This window comes from Ranitomeya imitator, chromosome 7 (assembly GCF_032444005.1).
Source record: "Ranitomeya imitator isolate aRanImi1 chromosome 7, aRanImi1.pri, whole genome shotgun sequence".
In the NCBI taxonomy this organism is placed as follows: Eukaryota; Metazoa; Chordata; class Amphibia; order Anura; family Dendrobatidae; genus Ranitomeya; species Ranitomeya imitator.
In genome coordinates, this window is record NC_091288.1 from 12,344,999 (window position 1) to 12,363,571 (window position 18,573).

The 18,573-nt window shown below is 41.6% G+C and overlaps 1 protein-coding gene across 10 annotated transcripts in view; it reads right to left on the reverse strand.

Moving 5' to 3' along the window:
* Nucleotides 1-18,573, reverse strand: part of TNS1 (tensin 1) — a 441,100-nt gene that overhangs the window by 120,688 nt on the left and 301,839 nt on the right. For 8 of the 10 annotated variants that reach the window (XM_069732691.1, XM_069732690.1, XM_069732693.1 and 5 more), the window contains 9 exons: nucleotides 17,430-17,471; nucleotides 9,206-9,255; nucleotides 7,959-8,130; nucleotides 7,800-7,850; nucleotides 5,679-5,801; nucleotides 5,486-5,550; nucleotides 1,213-1,296; nucleotides 677-789; nucleotides 69-129 (listed from right to left, as the gene is read on the reverse strand). In XM_069732691.1, the coding sequence (XP_069588792.1) occupies nucleotides 69-129; nucleotides 677-789; nucleotides 1,213-1,296; nucleotides 5,486-5,550; nucleotides 5,679-5,801; nucleotides 7,800-7,850; nucleotides 7,959-8,130; nucleotides 9,206-9,255; nucleotides 17,430-17,471 (761 nt within the window). Of the gene's footprint in view, nucleotides 1-68; nucleotides 130-676; nucleotides 790-1,212; nucleotides 1,297-5,485; nucleotides 5,551-5,678; nucleotides 5,802-7,799; nucleotides 7,851-7,958; nucleotides 8,131-9,205; nucleotides 9,256-12,047; nucleotides 12,284-17,429; nucleotides 17,472-18,573 lie in introns of those variants that run through there. The other 2 variants (XM_069732696.1, XM_069732695.1) reach the window with 2 other exon arrangements.

Below are 18,573 nucleotides of genomic sequence, written 5' to 3' on the forward strand. Positions count from 1 at the left end.
CATTATCAGCTGCATTCTGCTCATGGAGGTTATGATGACGTCTTTACATTTGTTATGAAGAGGCTTACTATATTCCCGAGGTGTAGACCGGCTGCATGGCCTGATAGATCTTCAGAAAAGGACGGCATCCTAGGAAACAGAACAGAAAGAATTACATACAAGAATTAATAGGAGTTTTTTCAAAGGATTTTTCAGCTTTTTAGTCCCTTCAGTGTTATCATAGGGGAAGTGTCAGAATTACCACCCACATGAATAAAATATATAATTAGGCAACATTAATCTGGATGATGATTTGCAGCCACATCGTCCCTATGCTGACACTGAACAGATAGAACATGAAGTGTTGTCATAGGGTCACAAAAGTGCTGTATGGAGCAAGACTAACTTTCAAGCTCTGTTAAATCAGCACGGAAGTCAAATAATTACTATAAAAGTCACCAAAGGCCTTTCAAAATATAGAATGTCTGGAAGTTCCCCTTTAAATATCTATATCATTATTTACATAAATAATAATACTGCATAATGGAACAATAATATAAAATCTATTTTATGTTATTATCATTGATAACGATCAATTCCATATAATATATCATAATATACAACAACATTTTATAACATAACCATTATTATACAATGTATCACAGTTTAGTCATGTGACCAGAGATTTATCTCTTACCTCCTTTGGACTCGAAGTTTGGAATCCCGTGCATGATGACGTGGTGCAGGAACAGCGGCTTGTTATTCATCTTAATGGCCCCGGACAGCAAACCACTGAAATAATGGATATATCTGCGGGGAAAGCGTGCAAATGTAAACCTAGGAGAAGAAACGCCTTGATACAGCTCAGGACTTCAATCTTAAAGTGCGAGGCTCCCAGAAAGCAGGACATGTAATGACACCAATGGGGTCGGCACGCCCTGAATCTGATATAAAATCAGATATAAAGTCAGTGACAGGAGGAGCAGGGAGACCCTGATACGACTTTGGTTTTGGACCTTTTCTACTTCACTTTTGTTCCATCCCTGCGGCTGCAGAAAGTCCCTATTATTAGCTTAAAATTTCCACTTTGGTATCTCGCCCCCTTGTGGTCAAGATTATACTACACCGGATCTGGAGGATACTTTATTAGTGATTTATTTGGAGCCATCTTCTCCGTTAACTTTTACAATGCAGAACAAGACAGGAGGAGGATACAAATTAGAGTAAACGGACCTCTTCTGAGAAGGCTGACCAACGGGGAGAACCTTATCTTCATAAAACCGTCTCATGGCGAATCTGTCCAGGGCCTGATCAGCACTGTGGGGAAAAACATACGTTATTTACACGGGTCCGACATGCAAAAAAAGAGAAAATCTATTTTATCTTACATAAAAGAGCTCCTGGGCCTCACTGAAAAACCTGTAACAGGGCCCCCAACTAGGAGTAGTCAATAGACCCCCTCAGCATGTATCATCAAGGGTAGTTTAATTATAAAAAGCTGAGCAGCATCTAATGGTAGAAAACAATTCCTCTATTTATCCACGAGAACCTCAATAAACCCTCCTGGTAGGTCTCGAAGTCATGTGGAGAGTAAGACAAGGCGTAAGAGCGAGTGACCCCGAACCGGGCGTGTAAGATCCTAGCACAACACAGAACAAAGCCACAAGAACATTCGTCAATAAATAAATATCCGGACAACGTTTCCACATTTTTCATGTTCCACCCTCAAACCTAAATGTACTTTATAGGGATTTTATGTGACAACAACACAAAGTAACAAGTATGAGTGAAGTGTAAATGAAAGGAAATGAGGTTTTCTAAATATCTTTTAAGTTTGAACATTGTGAGCTGCATTTGTATCCAGCCCCCACGAGTCACTACTTTCTAGGACCACCTTTCGGTGCACTTGCCGCTGCAGTCTTTGGGGTCTGTCTCTCCAGCTTTGCACATCTAGAGGTGACATTTTGTCACTTGTTCTTTGCCCTCTCGCTCAGTGAAACTGGATGGAGACGTCTGTGATCAGCAATTTTCACTTCTTGTCGCAGATTCTCTGGGATTGTGTCTGGTCGGTGACTGCGCCGTTCACACACAGGAATATGCTCGGACCTTAGCCCTCCACTGTAGTTCTGGCAGAATGTTTAGGGTTATTGTTCTGCTGGAAGGTGAACCTACGCTCCAGTCTCAAGTCTTCTGCAGCCTCTAACAGGTTTTCCTCCTGGATTGCCCTGTATTTAGCTCCATCCATCTTCCCATCACCTTTGACCAGCTTCCCTGCCTCTGCTGAAGAAAAGCCTCCCCACAGCAGGACGCTGCCACCACCATGTATGATTGTCGGGATGGTGTTTTCAGAGTGATTTGCAGTGCTAGTTTTTCACCACACATAGCATTTTGCATTTATCCCAAAAAGTTCACCTGTGGTTTCATCTGACCAGAGCCCCTTGTTCCATATACCCGCCGCACGCCCAACATGGCTTTTTGCATACTGCAAACTGGACTTCTTATGGCTTTCTTTTTGCCAACCTTCCATAAAGACCAGATTTGTGGAGTACACAACTAATAGTTACAACTCCTCCATGGGTCTCTTGGCTGCTTGTCTAACTGTTTCTATCCTTGCTTGGGATGTCAGTTTAGATGGACAATTCAACAGCCATGTCTTGGTACGTTTGCAGTTGTGCCAAACTCCTCCCATTTTTGGGTGATGGATTGACCAGCGCTCTGTGAGATGTTCAGTGCTTGGGCTATTTTTTTATAACCTTGGACCAAGATGACCCAGGTGGTCCCTTCCAACTCTACCATTCTAGGATTCTAACCCTGGTTTACTTTTCTCCACAACTTTATCCCTGACCTGTCTGGTGAGCTCTTTGGTTTTCATGATGATGTTTGATCCCAAATGTTCTCACACAAACCTCTGAGGCCTTCACAGAACAGCTGAAGTTACAATGAAGAAATCACACCCAGGAAGCAATGTACTAATTATGTGACTTCTGGAGGCGATTGGTCCCTTTGGATTTTATTCTGGGGGATCAGACTCCAGGGGGTCGAATATAAAAGGACCTCATAATGTTCAGATTTATATTTTTTAAATGATTAGAAAATATCTGATCATTTCTTTTACAAGTCACAAATACTTGGTACCTTATGTTGGTGTTACCTAAAGACAATAAAATACATGAAAGTGCATGGGTGCAATATGAAAAAATGTGGAAATACTTTTTAAGGCACAGTATATAATCAAAATCTACTTTACATATTCCATTGTAAATAGCAATATGGAGCATGCTGATATAACCTGGGCATCTCCTGTATATAATTATATATGTACAGCTGGTATAACCTGGGTATCTCCTGTGTATAATTATATATGTACAGCTGATATAACCTGGGCATCTCCTGTATATAATTATATATGTACAGCTGGTATAACCTGGGTATCTCCTGTGTATAATTATATATGTACAGCTGATATAACCTGGGTATCTCCTGTGTATAATTATATAAGCACAGCTGGTATAACCTGGGCATCTCCTGTATATAACTATATATGTACAGCTGATATAACCTGGACATCTCCTGTATATAATTATATATGTACAGCTGATATAACCTGGGCATCTCCTGTATATAATTATATATGTACAGCTGGTATAACCTGGGTATCTCCTGTGTATAATTATATATGTACAGCTGATATAACCTGGGTATCTCCTGTGTATAATTATATATGTACAGCTGATATAACCTGGGCATCTCCTGTATATAATTATATATGTACAGCTGGTATAACCTGGGTATCTCCTGTGTATAATTATATATGTACAGCTGATATAACCTGGGTATCTCCTGTGTATAATTATATAAGCACAGCTGGTATAACCTGGGCATCTCCTGTATATAACTATATATGTACAGCTGATATAACCTGGACATCTCCTGTATATAATTATACATGTACAGCTGATATAACCTGGGCATCTCCTGTATATAATTATATATGTACAGCTGGTATAACCTGGGTATCTCCTGTGTATAATTATATATGTACAGCTGATATAACCTGAGTATCTCCTGTGTATAATTATATAAGCACAGCTGGTATAACCTGGGCATCTCCTGTATATAACTATATATGTACAGCTGATATAACCTGGACATCTCCTGTATATAATTATATATGTATAGCTGATATAACCTGGGCATCTCCTGTATATAATTATATGTACAGCTGGTATAACCTGGGTATCTCCTGTGTATAATTATATATGTACAGCTGATATAACCTGGGTATCTCCTGTGTATAATTATATAAGCACAGCTGGTATAACCTGGGCATCTCCTGTATATAACTATATATGTACAGCTGATATAACCTGGGTATCTCCTGTATATAATTATATATGTACAGCTGGTATAACCTGGCAATCTCCTGTATATAATTATATATGTACAGCTGGTATAACCTGGGTATCTCCTGTATATAATTATATGTGTACAGCTGTTATAACCTGGGTATATCCTGTATACAATTATATATGTACAGCTGGTATAACCTGGGTATCTCCTGTATATAATTATATATGTACAGCCGGTATAACCTGGGCATCTCCTGTATATAATTATATATGTACAGCTGGTATAACCTGGGCATCTCCTGTATATAATTATATATGTACAGCTGGTATAACCTGGGCATCTCCTGTATATAATTATGTATGTACAGCTGGTATAACCTGGGTATCTCCTGTATATAATTATATATGTACAGCTGGTATAACCTGGTTATCTCCTGTATATAATTATATATGTACAGCTGCTATAACCTGGGTATCTCCTGTATATAATTATATATGTACAGCTGGTATAACCTGTGTATCTCCTGTATATAATTATATATGTATAGCTGGTATAACCTGGGCATCTCCTGTATATAATTATATATGTATAGCTGGTATAACCTGGGCATCTCCTGTATATAATTATATATGTATAGCTGGTATAACCTGGGCATCTCCTGTATATAATTATATATATACAGCTGGTATAACCTGGGCATCTCCTGTATATAATTATATATGTATAGCTGGTATAACCTGGGCATCTCCTGTATATAATTATATATGTACAGCCGGTATAACCTGGGCATCTCCTGTATATAATTATATATGTATAGCTGGTATAACCTGAGCATCTCCTGTATATAATTATATATGTACAGCCGGTATAACCTGGGCATCTCCTGTATATAATTATGTATGTACAGCTGGTATAACCTGGGTATCTCCTGTATATAATTATATATGTACAGCTGGTATAACCTGGGCATCTCCTGTATATAATTATATATGTACAGCTGCTATAACCTGGGCATCTCCTGTATATAATTATATATGTACAGCTGGTATAACCTGAGCATCTCCTGTATATAATTATATATGTACAGCTGGTATAACCTGGGCATCTCCTGTATATAATTATATATGTACAGCTGGTATAACCTGGGGATGCATACCTGGCAGATATATTGCTGTAATGCATGTATGCTGCTATAACGACCCCTGTCCGTCCACGGTTCCCCTAAAATAAAACAATAACATCAGGATTATACTACGATTTCTGCGCAGACCGCAGTCAGACCAGATGTGCGGCCCCTGGGGGCCGGTGGGCAGACAGGTCTCCGGCTCGGAGCAGCAGCCGTCACTTACTTTATTGTGGATGACGACCACATTGTGAGGATCTGCGTTCAGCCAGGTGTCCATTGCTTTACAGATGCTGCAAACCTTCTCAAGTGCTGGAGCGTGCATGTCCGGCCACCCAAAATCCAGCACCTGTGCACCGAAATCAGGTAACAAAAGGAGATTTATAAACACAGCTGTAAGGCTAACAAAGCACTGGCTGATAACAGAGAGCAATAGATAATATTTACTAGCAAAGCGGGTGGATAAAAATCAGGCTCGAGGTTTAGTATCATATGATTGTCCAAAATATATAAAAAAAAAAACATGAATACATTTTCCAAAACAGTGTCACCCTCGTCTACAGGTTATGTGAGGTATTACAGCTCGGCTTCATAGAAGTTCCTCAGCACACACAACATTGGGGTTATGGATAACTTAGTGACAAAATGTATAACTGGTGGAGAAAGGTTGAAATTGATGGACCTGCGTCTTTGTTCAACGTATGTAACTATGAAGTAAATGGAAGCTCGGTGCAATACCTCACACAACCTGTGGACAGGTGAGGCGCTGTTTCTGGAAGACACAGCCATGTCTCCTGTAACTGATGTCCTCCAGGTCACTGCTCTGATGTCCTCCCGGTCTGCAGAGGAAACGGCTCCTAATTAGCAGCTCTTTAACTAGAGATAATGAAAATCCTTCCTCTCCCGGTCATCAGAGCCGAGGACGAACGCCGGCCTCACATCCTGCACATCTCCACATCTCAGCATTTACCTCCGGTGTCCTGTGCTCTGCGGGTGCAGCAATGTATAAATACTGTATGTCATCTGTCCGGAGAGCAGCGGCCATGATATCAACTAAATGGTTTGTGATAGTAATTTCAGCCGGCCATGACCACCACAACCTCCAACAGCTTCTTCAAGTCAACGTGACCACCATTAGCCTCAACAAGTCAACATGACCACCACCAGCCTCTATAAGCCAACATGACCTCCACCAGTCACTACAAGCCAACATGACCACCACCAGTCTCTACAAGTTATCATGACCACTACTAGTCTCTACAAGCCAACATGACCTCCACCAGTCTCTACAAGCCAACATGACCACCAGTAGCCTTTATAAGCCAACACGACCACCCACATCTACAAGCCAACATGACCTCCACCAGGATCTACAAGACAACATGAATACCACCAGGATCTACAAGCCAACGTGACCAACATCAAGCTCTACAAGACAACATGATCACTACCAATCTCTACAAGTCAACATGACCACCACCAAGTTTCTACAAGCCAACATGACCATCACCAATCTCTACAAGCCAACATGACCGCCACCAGACTCTACAAGCCAGTATGACCAAAACCAGCCACTACAAGCCAACATGAATACCACCAGGATCTACAAACAAACATGATCACCACCAGTCTCTAAAAGCCAATATGACCACCACCAGCCTCTACAAGACAATATGACCAACAGCCTCTACAAGCCAACATGAATACCACCAGCCTCTACAAGACAACATGACCACAACCAGTCTCTAGAAGCCAACATGACCGCTACCAGACTCTACAACCCAACATGAACACAAGCCTCTATAAGACAATAGGAGCACAACCAGTCTCTAAAAGTCAACATGACCACGTGATTGTAGTCTCCACTTATATCATAAGCCAAAAGGTCCTCCACCAGCCAGTAACCATCTATATTAAAATACAGGATTCCACAAAAGGATCACAGCCTCCATCTATTTATATAATACAAGCCAGCATGACTACTAGTTTCATGTCTTCCAGTCTTATCAGCGAACATGACCTTCACCATGTTGAGTCAACATGTCTTCCACCTGTGACCAGTATGCATTGGCCCAACAAAAACTCCACCAGCCTTGATGCCAAGCCACCACAGTCTCCACCTACATGATCACAGTCTCTATATATCTATAATGTAACCCAACCTGATCCTCACCAGCCTTCTACACGATCCTGGCACCCACCAATCTGTAAGTAAAGCTGCCATGACCTCTACTTGCTGTAATGTTGAGTATCTACCTGCTAGTGATACAACCTGGCACAACCTCCATCAATAAGCTTCTAAATAACTACGTGTCCTCCAGTTCTCTCTGCAGTCTCCGTGTCTCACCTTAGAATGTAACTTGCTGATGTCATGTCTTCTCTCGGACAAATTGAAGATCTGAAACAAAAGAAAATCAAGACATTGGGACCATGAACGATTTCATCGCATGGAGGAGGAGAGTGGGAGCGATCTGATAATAGTGGTCATGTCTCCAGAAGAACTCACCAGGTAGTTGTCCCCATGTTTGGACTTCAGCATATGTGCCACCTCCTTGAGGTTTCGGCAGAAGTTGGCCTCTTCTGTCCCCGCAGAGAAAGTGACGGAGATGATCCGTTCTGTGATGTAGGTGAGATCCAACTCACAGCTGTCCTCCATGGTGTGCATCAAGCTGAAGCTCCTGAGAGAAGAAGACGTTTTGATGAGGAACCTTCAGAAGCCATGAGAGATGGTGAATCTAGAGGAGAAGTCCTCGGCTTTCCGTCTCTATACCGACACTGATAATAGAACATTTTTATCATATTTCCTTGTAATTCACATATTGTTTGTGTCCAGTGTAAAAACAGACATGGTCTACAGAACAACAAGAGCTAGCGTGATCCAGAGTCACATGGAAGCTGTATCTTAATGGGCTTCTTCTCTCCAGAGTTCTGGTTGTTCTTAGGAAATTTCCATGCTGGATTTTACTGTGTCACATGCGATGCGAGGTATGTGAACGGCCTCACCCTATTTTCTGAGAGATGGGGGTAAGACAGAAAGCAGCTGTCTGTGCGAGAGGGCACGACACCCCCATCTCTGCACTATTCCTATCTGAGCTAAGAACATTCTACCAACGCAGGTCTATCATGGCGAGTATCTGAGGATCACATCTCATAGCTGACAAACTGGAGAAGTAGTGGAAAGAAAGGATGCAACACACCCATTGCAAGGCCTGGAGTTAAATAGATAGATAGATAGATAGATAGATAGATAGATAGATAGATAGATAGATAGATAGATAGATAGATAGATAGATAGATAGATAGATAGATACTATATAAATAAAATTATTATTATTATTAGACAATAGATAGAGGATAGATAGATGATAGAGGATAGCTAGAGGATAGATAGATAGATAGATAGATAGATAGATAGATAGATAGATAGATAGATAGATAGATAGATAGATAATAGATAGATAATAGATAGATAGATAGATGATAGATAGATGGATAGATGGATGATAGATAGATAGATAGATAGATAGATAGATAGATAGATAGATAGATAGATAGATAGATAGATAATAGATAGATAATAGATAGATAGATAGATAGATAGATAGATAGATAGATAGATAGATAGATAGATGGATAGATGGATGATAGATAGATAGATATGGATCATTATTACAGTTTACTGTCGGTCCTCTTTACTTACATATCCATCCTGATTTCTGTCATTAATAGCAGATAAGTGATTTTGACCCTCACCTGGATGGTCGGCGGCGGGACTGGCTACTTCTGGAGGACTTGGTGGAGCCCTGCGGAGATAACACAGTTTTCAGGTGATTAGATGACATGTGAGACCGCGGGGGTGATCCAGGGAGTACAGACTGATAACTCAGGATACGTGCAGGAAATTACACAGACCGCATGTAATCTAATAGAGAGAGAAAGAAAAAGAACAGAGAGAGAGAAAGAGCGAAACATCCCGCACATCTGTCATTTCTGCAAGCCCACAAATGTCACAGTCTGGACAGTTTGTAAGCAGATTATTCAGTTATTCATCACCTCAATGTCACGAAAAACAGGATTTCATCATGTGGCCGGCCATGACTGAGTCACAATTAGCCAATGTGGCAGCAGGTGATCCCACCACTTGTGCCATCTTCCCCGGGAAAGACCACCCATAGCAACTATACATGATAGACAGATACGTAGATAGATAGATAGATAGAAAGATAGATAATAGATATATGGATAATAGAAAGATAATAGATCGAAGATAGATAGATAGATGGATAGATAGATATAGATAGATATAGATAGATAAATAGATAGATAGAGATAGATAGATAGATAATAGATATATAGATAATAGAAAGATAATAGATCGAAGATAGATAGATAGATAGATGGATGGATAGATAGATATAGATAGATAAATAGATAGATAGAGATGGATATAGATAGATAGATAGAGATAGATAGATAATAGATAGATAGAAGGATACATAATAGATAGATGATAGATAGATAGATAGATAGATAGATAGATAGATAGATAGATAGATAGATAGATAGATAAACAGATAGACGAGAGGCAGGTTCTGGGTCAGAGTTTATAACTCCAAGAGGAGACACAGTACGTTAGACAAAGAAAGTTCCCCGGACCCGAGCCCGAGTTCCATTACGTCAGGGACAGAGAAGATAAGTATCGGCCATACTGGCAGGATAGGTTCCTATAGGGGAAAGAAGACGCAGGACCGCGGGTAGAGACGAGGACTGTCACTAACTGGACTGTTATACTGAGTCGGGCTGTGGTGAAGATAGAGGACAAGTAACAAGAGAAGAGGAAGAGATTGAAACTGTGTGGAAAATGCTCCACATTGTGCAGGAATCGTTCACCAAGTTGTGCACCCGCCATCTCCTGTATATAACCCCCGCCAAGTTATCACTCAGTAAAAAGTTTATTTTTGACTAATGGTCTCCCTCATTGACATCCTCAACATCTGGTCCGGGCCAACCAAAGTCATCGGTAACATGCGGCCTGCTCGGGCGTAGCACCCAACAGCATAAGTCCACACACCCAGCCAGGACCACCACTTTCATGAAACGTTCCAGGGTGCAAGAGAGGAGGACCCCGTCCATGGCTACCGTCCTGCACCACGTTACACACATTTGGATTTGTAGAAAAATTAAGCAAGGAAGTGAGGATAAAATGTAACAAGAAAAGATAGATATCAATAGATAGATGTGTGACAGATAGATACATCGATAGCGAGATAGATACATAGATGGATACTATACAGATGGATACAGCAGCTGCAGATAAGTGGCTGACAACAGTTAACAATAAAGGACATATACCGGCACAACAAAATAGAGAATGTGGGATTATTATACCTTCAGGAGTGTAATGTATCAGTATGGACACAATATTATTATTATTATTTATATAGCACCATTGATTCCATGGTGCTGTACATGAGAAGGGGTTACATACAAGTTACAAATATCACATACAGTAAACAAACTAACAATGACGGACTGATACAGAGGGGCGAGGACCCTGCCCTATATAAGAACATTTATGGCATTATCAGTACGATTGGGCTTTAAATCTTTGGCAAAACTGTGAGGAGGAAGTAAGAATAGATTACAGTGTAAACATATGGAGGCGCCGCCGAGTATCAGATCCAGAGCCAAGAAACATTGTAACACTATGTGCAGTATCCGCTCGGACCAGAACACAGGAGGGAAAGGCTGAACTAGTAATTCCAGAAAAGATTATTATTTGCCTTCCTGCCCCTGATCTGCAGGCAGCTGAGATGCGGAGATGCCCCATGGCTGCCGGAGGGATTACAAATGACAGTAGAGGGAATGACAAGTCTGATCTCCCAGTCCTATGTACATATATCACTTTCTACATCAATTTCTTATGATTTCAGCATCTCCGCCTGCTGTCTGTGAATGAACACGGATTGTTCTTTACATCCGGATCTCTCCAGACCAGCGCTGCACCTTAGTCTGAAGCCTGTCCTGTCTTCTACAATGTAACAATGTATCAGTGCAGGTAGAATGTTACAGCCGAGCGGCCAGACTGATACACTGTAACGAGAGAGGAGAGGGATCTATGTGGCTTTGATTAGCTCCCGGAAGGTTCTGAAGCATCCAGTCTGGAGAGATTTTACCCCTCAGGCCACGTTCACACGTTCAGTATTTGGTCAGTATTTTACATCAGTATTTGTAAACCAACATCAGGAGAGGAACAATCAGAGGAAAAGTATAATAGAAACATATGCACCACTTCTGCATTTATCACTCCTGGTTTTGGCTACAAATACTGATGTAAAATACTGACCAGATACTGAACGTGTGAACACTCCCATTCCCTGATTGTAAACACAGACATTTGGAAATGGCGAGGAATTGGAACCCAAAATATATTGCAAAGTTGCAGAACCTTTTATTATAGAATTATATTTACAGGAAACAAAACTAATTGTAACACCCCCTTTAAATGAAATTATGGGATATCCCTTTAAGCGATTTCCGCACAGACCTAACATTTTATTCTTGATCCTATGAATACATATTCCATAAAACCTACCTGTGAAAAGCTGAGAGTCCTCACCAGACGTTTCCACGACTTCATGACCGCAAGTTCCAAAAATCGACAAAATTCAAAATCTCAATTAACCCTCCCCTGCCCTGCCGACGTCTGCCCCCAGGGTCCGCCGGCCTTATGTCGAGGGTGCCATTATTATTGCAATTAGTATTAAAAAAGGAACATTTTTGACTATAAAGCGAAAGCAGCCGCTCTCTCCCAGCAATGTTCTCTTCTCCCTGTAGCTAAAGGGTCAGGCTCTTATCAGCTGATGAGCACAGCAGCCCCATTAACCCTTCGCTGGCTGCACGGTCACGGGCACAAATAAGAGCAGAGAAACATTTCAGCTATTTTCACAATCAGCTAGAAAATTCCTAATCGTTACAGACTTTATGTCACGTTGTGAAAAGTTCTATTCCTCTACTTGTTAGTTCTGCTCCTGGCAACCAATGTAACCGCCACATTGGCTTCTACAGGGGCTGTCGTTCGGCCCCCCTTAACGAGCTCTCTGGATACCTTTTCACTTGGAGATGGGTGCAGACTACGTCAATGGGAGTTATAGAACGAGGCTGTATTATCCGGACACATTACTTAGTGGAAATAGGATTAAGGCTGAATTCACACATCCGTGTGTCAGGACAGTCTGCGGCGTACAGACCGCAATGTATGGACCGGCCACGAGCCTCAAATATGGATATGTGCATGTTCAGGTAGGGTCCGGAGACCCTCAGCCGCTCATTGCATCACATATACAGATGTGTAAATGCAGCCTTAGGGACCACCCTTCTCACAACAGGTGGGGTCCGGCAGATGAGCCATAAATGTTTAAGATGAGAATATTCTTTCAGAAAGTGTTTCCATCTTATCAGCAGGATACGTCATCGCTGCTTAGTCAGTGGGGGTCTGATTGCCAATCCTGAGAATGAAGATGCTGACAGGGGGCCACTGTATTATGGACACAGCTCTAAACCAGCACCGCAGCCCCCTCATCAGGTCATGGGGGTCTTGGAGATCAGACAGCAATTAATCATAAATAGAAGCCATATCCACTTTAAAGTGGAAATGTCCATGTAAATCCATATTATTATTTTTATTATTATTGTTAAATAGGCTTCAGAATAAATCGATGGAAAGATACAAACCGATCTGTGCGCTAAATACCAATATTTTATAAGCATAGTCTATATGGCAGTAATGTAGTTTACATTTCATACATTCAATGCTTGCAGACATATTGCCATATAGAGCTCCTGGGTCCTGTGGTTTGTATATGTATATATATATATATATATATATATATATATATATATATATATATCTATATATATATATACAGTGGGGCAAAAAAGTATTTAGTCAGTCAGCAATAGTGCAAGTTCCACCACTTAAAAAGATGAGAGGAGTCTGTAATTTACACCATAGGTAGACCTCAACTATGGGAGACAAACTGAGAAAAAAAAAATCCAGAAAATCACATTGTCTGTTTTTTTAACATTTTATTTGCATATTATGGTGGAAAATAAGTATTTGGTCAGAAACAAACAATCAATCAAGATTTCTGGCTCTCACAGACCTGTAACTTCTTCTTTAAGAGTCTACTCTTTCCTCCACTCATTACCTGTAGTAATGGCTCCTGTTTAAACTTGTTATCAGTATAAAAAGACACCTGTGCACACCCTCAAACAGTCTGACTCCAAACTCCACTATGGTGAAGACCAAAGAGCTGTCAAAGGACACCAGAAACAAAATTGTAGCCCTGCACCAGGCTGGGAAGACTGAATCTGAAATAGGCAACCAGCTTGGAGTGAAAAAATCAACAGTGGGAGCAATAATTAGAAAATGGAAGACATACAAGACCACTGATAATCTCCCTCGATTTTGGGCTCCACGCAAAATCCCACCCCGTGGGGTCAGAACGATCACAAGAACGGTGAGCAAAAATCCCAGAACCACGTGGGGGGACCTAGTGAATGAACTGCAGAGAGCTGGGACCAATGTAACAAGGCCTACCATAAGTAACACACTACGCCACCATGGACTCAGATCCTGCAGTGACAGACGTGTCCCACTGCTTAAGCCAGTACATGTCCGGGCCCGTCTGAAGTTTGCTAGAGAGCATTTGGATGATCCAGAGGAGTTTTGGGAGAATGTCCTATGGTCTGATGAAAACAAACTGGAACTGTTTGGTAGAAACACAACTTGTTGTGTTTGGAGGAAAAAGAATACTGAGTTGCATCCATCAAACACCATACCTACTGTAAAGCATGGTGGTGGAAACATCATGCTTTGGGGCTGTTTCTCTGCAAAGGGGCCAGGACGACTGATCCGGGTACATGAAAGAATGAATGGGGCCATGTATCGTGAGATTTTGAGTGCAAACCTCCTTCCATCAGCAAGGGCATTGAAGATGAAACGTGGCTGGGTCTTTCAACATGACAATGATCCAAAGCACACCGCCAGGGCAACGAAGGAGTGGCTTCGTAAGAAGCATTTCAAGGTCCTGGAGTGGCCTAGCCAGTCTCCAGATCTCAACCCTATAGAAAACCTTTGGAGGAAGTTGAAAGTCCGTGTTGCCAAGCGAAAAGCCAAAAACATCACTGCTCTAGAGGAGATCTGCATGGAGGAATGGGCCAACATACCAACAACAGTGTGTGGCAACCTTGTGAAGACTTACAGAAAACGTTTGACCTCTGTCATTGCCAACAAAGGATATATTACAAAGTATTGAGATGAAATTTTGTTTCTGACCAAATACTTATTTTCCACCATAATATGCAAATAAATTGTTAAAAAAACAGACAATGTGATTTTCTGGATTTTTTTTTCTCAGTTTGTCTCCCATAGTTGAGGTCTACCTATGATGTAAATTACAGACGCCTCTCATCTTTTTAAGTGGTGGAACTTGCACTATTGCTGACTGACTAAATACTTTTTTGCCCCACTGTATATATATATATATATATATATATATATATATATATTTTTTTTTTTTTTTTTACATTGCAGGCGCAGCAGCTTGTATCTGTTCACATTTGCATCATTTTGTTAAGAGGTGCTGGTTACTTATTTGTTTGATAGACAAATGTAAAATAGATATTAGATCTGTCTAGTCTTTATCATATGAATATATCTGTAGGAGATAGACAGATCATAGCTAGATAATAGACAGATAATGGATACATAATAATAATCATCTTTATTTTTTATATAGCGCCAACATATTCCGCCGCGCTTTTACAGTTTTGCATACATTATCATCACTGTCCCCAATGGGGCTCACAATCTAGAATCCCTATCAGTGTGCTTTTGGAATGTGGGAGCAAGTCGGAGTGCCCGGAGGAAACCCACGCAAACATGAGGAGAACATACAAACTTCTTGCAGATGTTGTCCTTGGTGGGACTTGAACCCAGGACCCCAGCGCTGCGAGCCTGCTGTGCTAACCACTGAGCCATGGTGCTACCCCCAATATATATATTGATAGATAATTGATCTTCAGACTCCTCTCTTCTTCTCATCCGACTACACGCACTACTGACCCCATTCCCTCTCATCTCCTCCACGTCTCTCTCTAGAGTGGTCACAACTCACCTAACTACAATCTTTAATCTCTCCCTGTCCTCCTGTGACTTGTGGGATCGCGACTTCCAACAGGTGGCGCTATAGAGTTCTCTTTTTCTCAGAAGAGGCAATTTGCAAATTTAATTTCCCAGAGGAGCATTGCACGGCGAATAAGCTTCCTTACCTTGACAAACCAGCTGGTATGTCACTCTCCATAAGGAGAAACGTTACCCCTTAGACCCCAGTCCAGAGCCTCTCACCTAGCCAAATCAGTTCTCACGCTTCGCACTGACGAGGGCCAACAGCCCGAAACACCGAGTCTGCGAATTGAGATACTGATTTGGCTTTTATCCTAAGTCATATTGCACGACTCGTTAAAGGGTTGATTGTGACTTGTAGGATCGCTACTTCCAACAGGTGGCGCTATAGAGTTTAAGTCCTCTTTTTCTCAGAAGAGGCAATTTGCAGATTATGTCTCCTCTGGCATTTTCCTTCCCTCCTTCAAACACTCTATCATTACTCCATTACTAAACAAACCCTCTCTCCATCCATCCTGCACAAATAACTACAGACCGGTCTCCAATCTCCCCTTCATCTCTCAACTCTTGGAGCGCCTGATCTACTCCTGCCTTACCCTTTACCTCTCCACTTATCCCTCCTAGACCCTTCACAGTCCGGTTTCCACCCCCTACACTCATCAAAGTGACCTTCTGGCAGCAAAATGTAATGGTGACCACTCTCTGCAGCTTTCGACACTGTTGACCACCGTCTCTTACTCTCTAGGCTCCAGTCACTAGGCATTAAGGACACTGCTCTCTCCTGGTTCTCCTCCTACCTTTCTGACCGCTCCTTCAGTGTTCTGTTCTCTGGCTCCACTTCATCTCCTCTTCCTCTCACTGTCGGGGTCCCTCAGGGCTCAGTCCTTGGCCCCCTTCTCTTCTCCCTCTACACGGCCCCAATTGGACAGACCATCAGCAGATTTGGCTTTCAGTACCATCTTTATGCCAATGACACACAACTATACACGTCAATCGTTACTCGGACTCGTCCGCTCTTCGCCAGTCATTACACTGGCTGCCCATTCATTACAGGATACAATTCAAAGCACTTGTTCTCACCCACAAAGCTCTTCACAGTGCGGCCCCCCATACATCTCCTCCCTCATTTCTGTCTATCGGTCTTAATGACTTTCGACTATCCTCTGCACTAATCCGTACCTCCCACTCCCGACTCCAAGACTTCACCCGTGCTGCGCCAATCCTCTGGAATGCTCTACCCCAAGATATTAGGACCATCCACAATTTGCATAGTTTTAGGCGCTCGCTCAAAACACATTTGTTCAGAGCGGCCTATCACATTCACTAATCAAAGTCATTTTATGTTTGTGTGTGTGTAGCCCATTCACTATCTCCATCTATCCCCCACCCCCTGAAGATGGCTGGACCCTCATTGTAAATACATCATTGTAAATACACACCTGTACTTTGTATCTCCCCTCCTCATTGTAGATTGTAAGCTCTCACGAGCAGGGGCGGCTTATTGTGCTTTAATTATTGTATTGCTAACGTTGTTACTTATGACTGTTGTGTTTGAAACTGTAAAGCGCTGCGGAATATGTTGTTGCTATATATAGATTATTATTAGATGATAGATTATAGACAGATCACAGTTGTCCCCTTTCCCTCGTAGAGTTTTTAGATGTTTCCATTTTGCACTGATTGCTCTATGATAGATTCACAATAGTATATATATATACACAGTACACACACACACACATACACAGTATCAGTATATATATTATACACATATATTACACAGATACTCACTGTCGTGTCTACATGCTTCTGTGGGCTCTCGGTGCTGATTGGCTAGAATACAAAAACAAATTCAAAATGAAAATAATCACTTGGAATAGAATTCTAAGACATTTATTCTGTTTTTCCAGGAATTTTTCAATCAATTTTCAAATTTAAATTTATATCCCGTCCAGACAATCCTCTATGAGCTAAACTAACTGATAGATTTTTCATGCACTGATACATTGTAACAAATGATCAGGACAAGCGACACATTTGCCTCATAGAGGATTGTCAAACCAGATGCATTTGTGGGAAATATAAGGTCTGAACAAAGTTTTAGCCTCTGGATGTGATCAAAAAGGACATTTTATTTTTGTTCCCTGTCTGAAAGCAGAGATTTTGGGAAGTGGAGAAAGAGTTACCCACAATCTAATATTCCTAAACTGAATTAACCCTGGAGGCCAATCAGGGGCTGAAAAATGTGTGTAACCCGTCCACCATTCTGAGAGGCCCCTGATACAATGATAGCTGCAGATGTGCTAATTAAAGGAGAACTACACCCAAAGCGCTAACAAGATCGGGCTCTGATATCGGATGTATCTGCCCTAGAAATATGTGATATAAAGTACTGATCCTGGAGGTTTTACATTTTCTGTCATCATTGACCACTATCGTCCACCTCTCCCCAGCATGAAACAGCTGATAACAGGGAGCAGCAGCCGAGCAGCAAATGATGGCAGGCAGACTTCACATCTAGTTTAGTGTCCTGTAGTGAAGCTTCTCCAGTGCGTTCTGTAGCTGCACAATATTGGGACCACATCCCTGGTGCAGGTGGCGCCCTCATCAGGTCATACAGGGTATAGCAATCTGCTTTGTTTTTAGTCTCCTGATTGGACGTTGTCCAGTGTCAGATGATTGTTGGCCGTCATCAGCCATGATCTGCACAAGATTGTGATTCATTTACACGGGAAATAAACAGCAAAGAAAACAATTCCAGAGATTCAGCAAATCAAGGGAGAAGCTGATAATAATGTAAGAACCGTCCGGAAGATTAATCTGTATCATTACATGACGGAAATCTAGTGGTGCGCGGCTCACCGAGACTGTATCATACGTGCGCTCAGATACACTGGCCTATCAAATTATACCACACATCACAGGATTGGATACA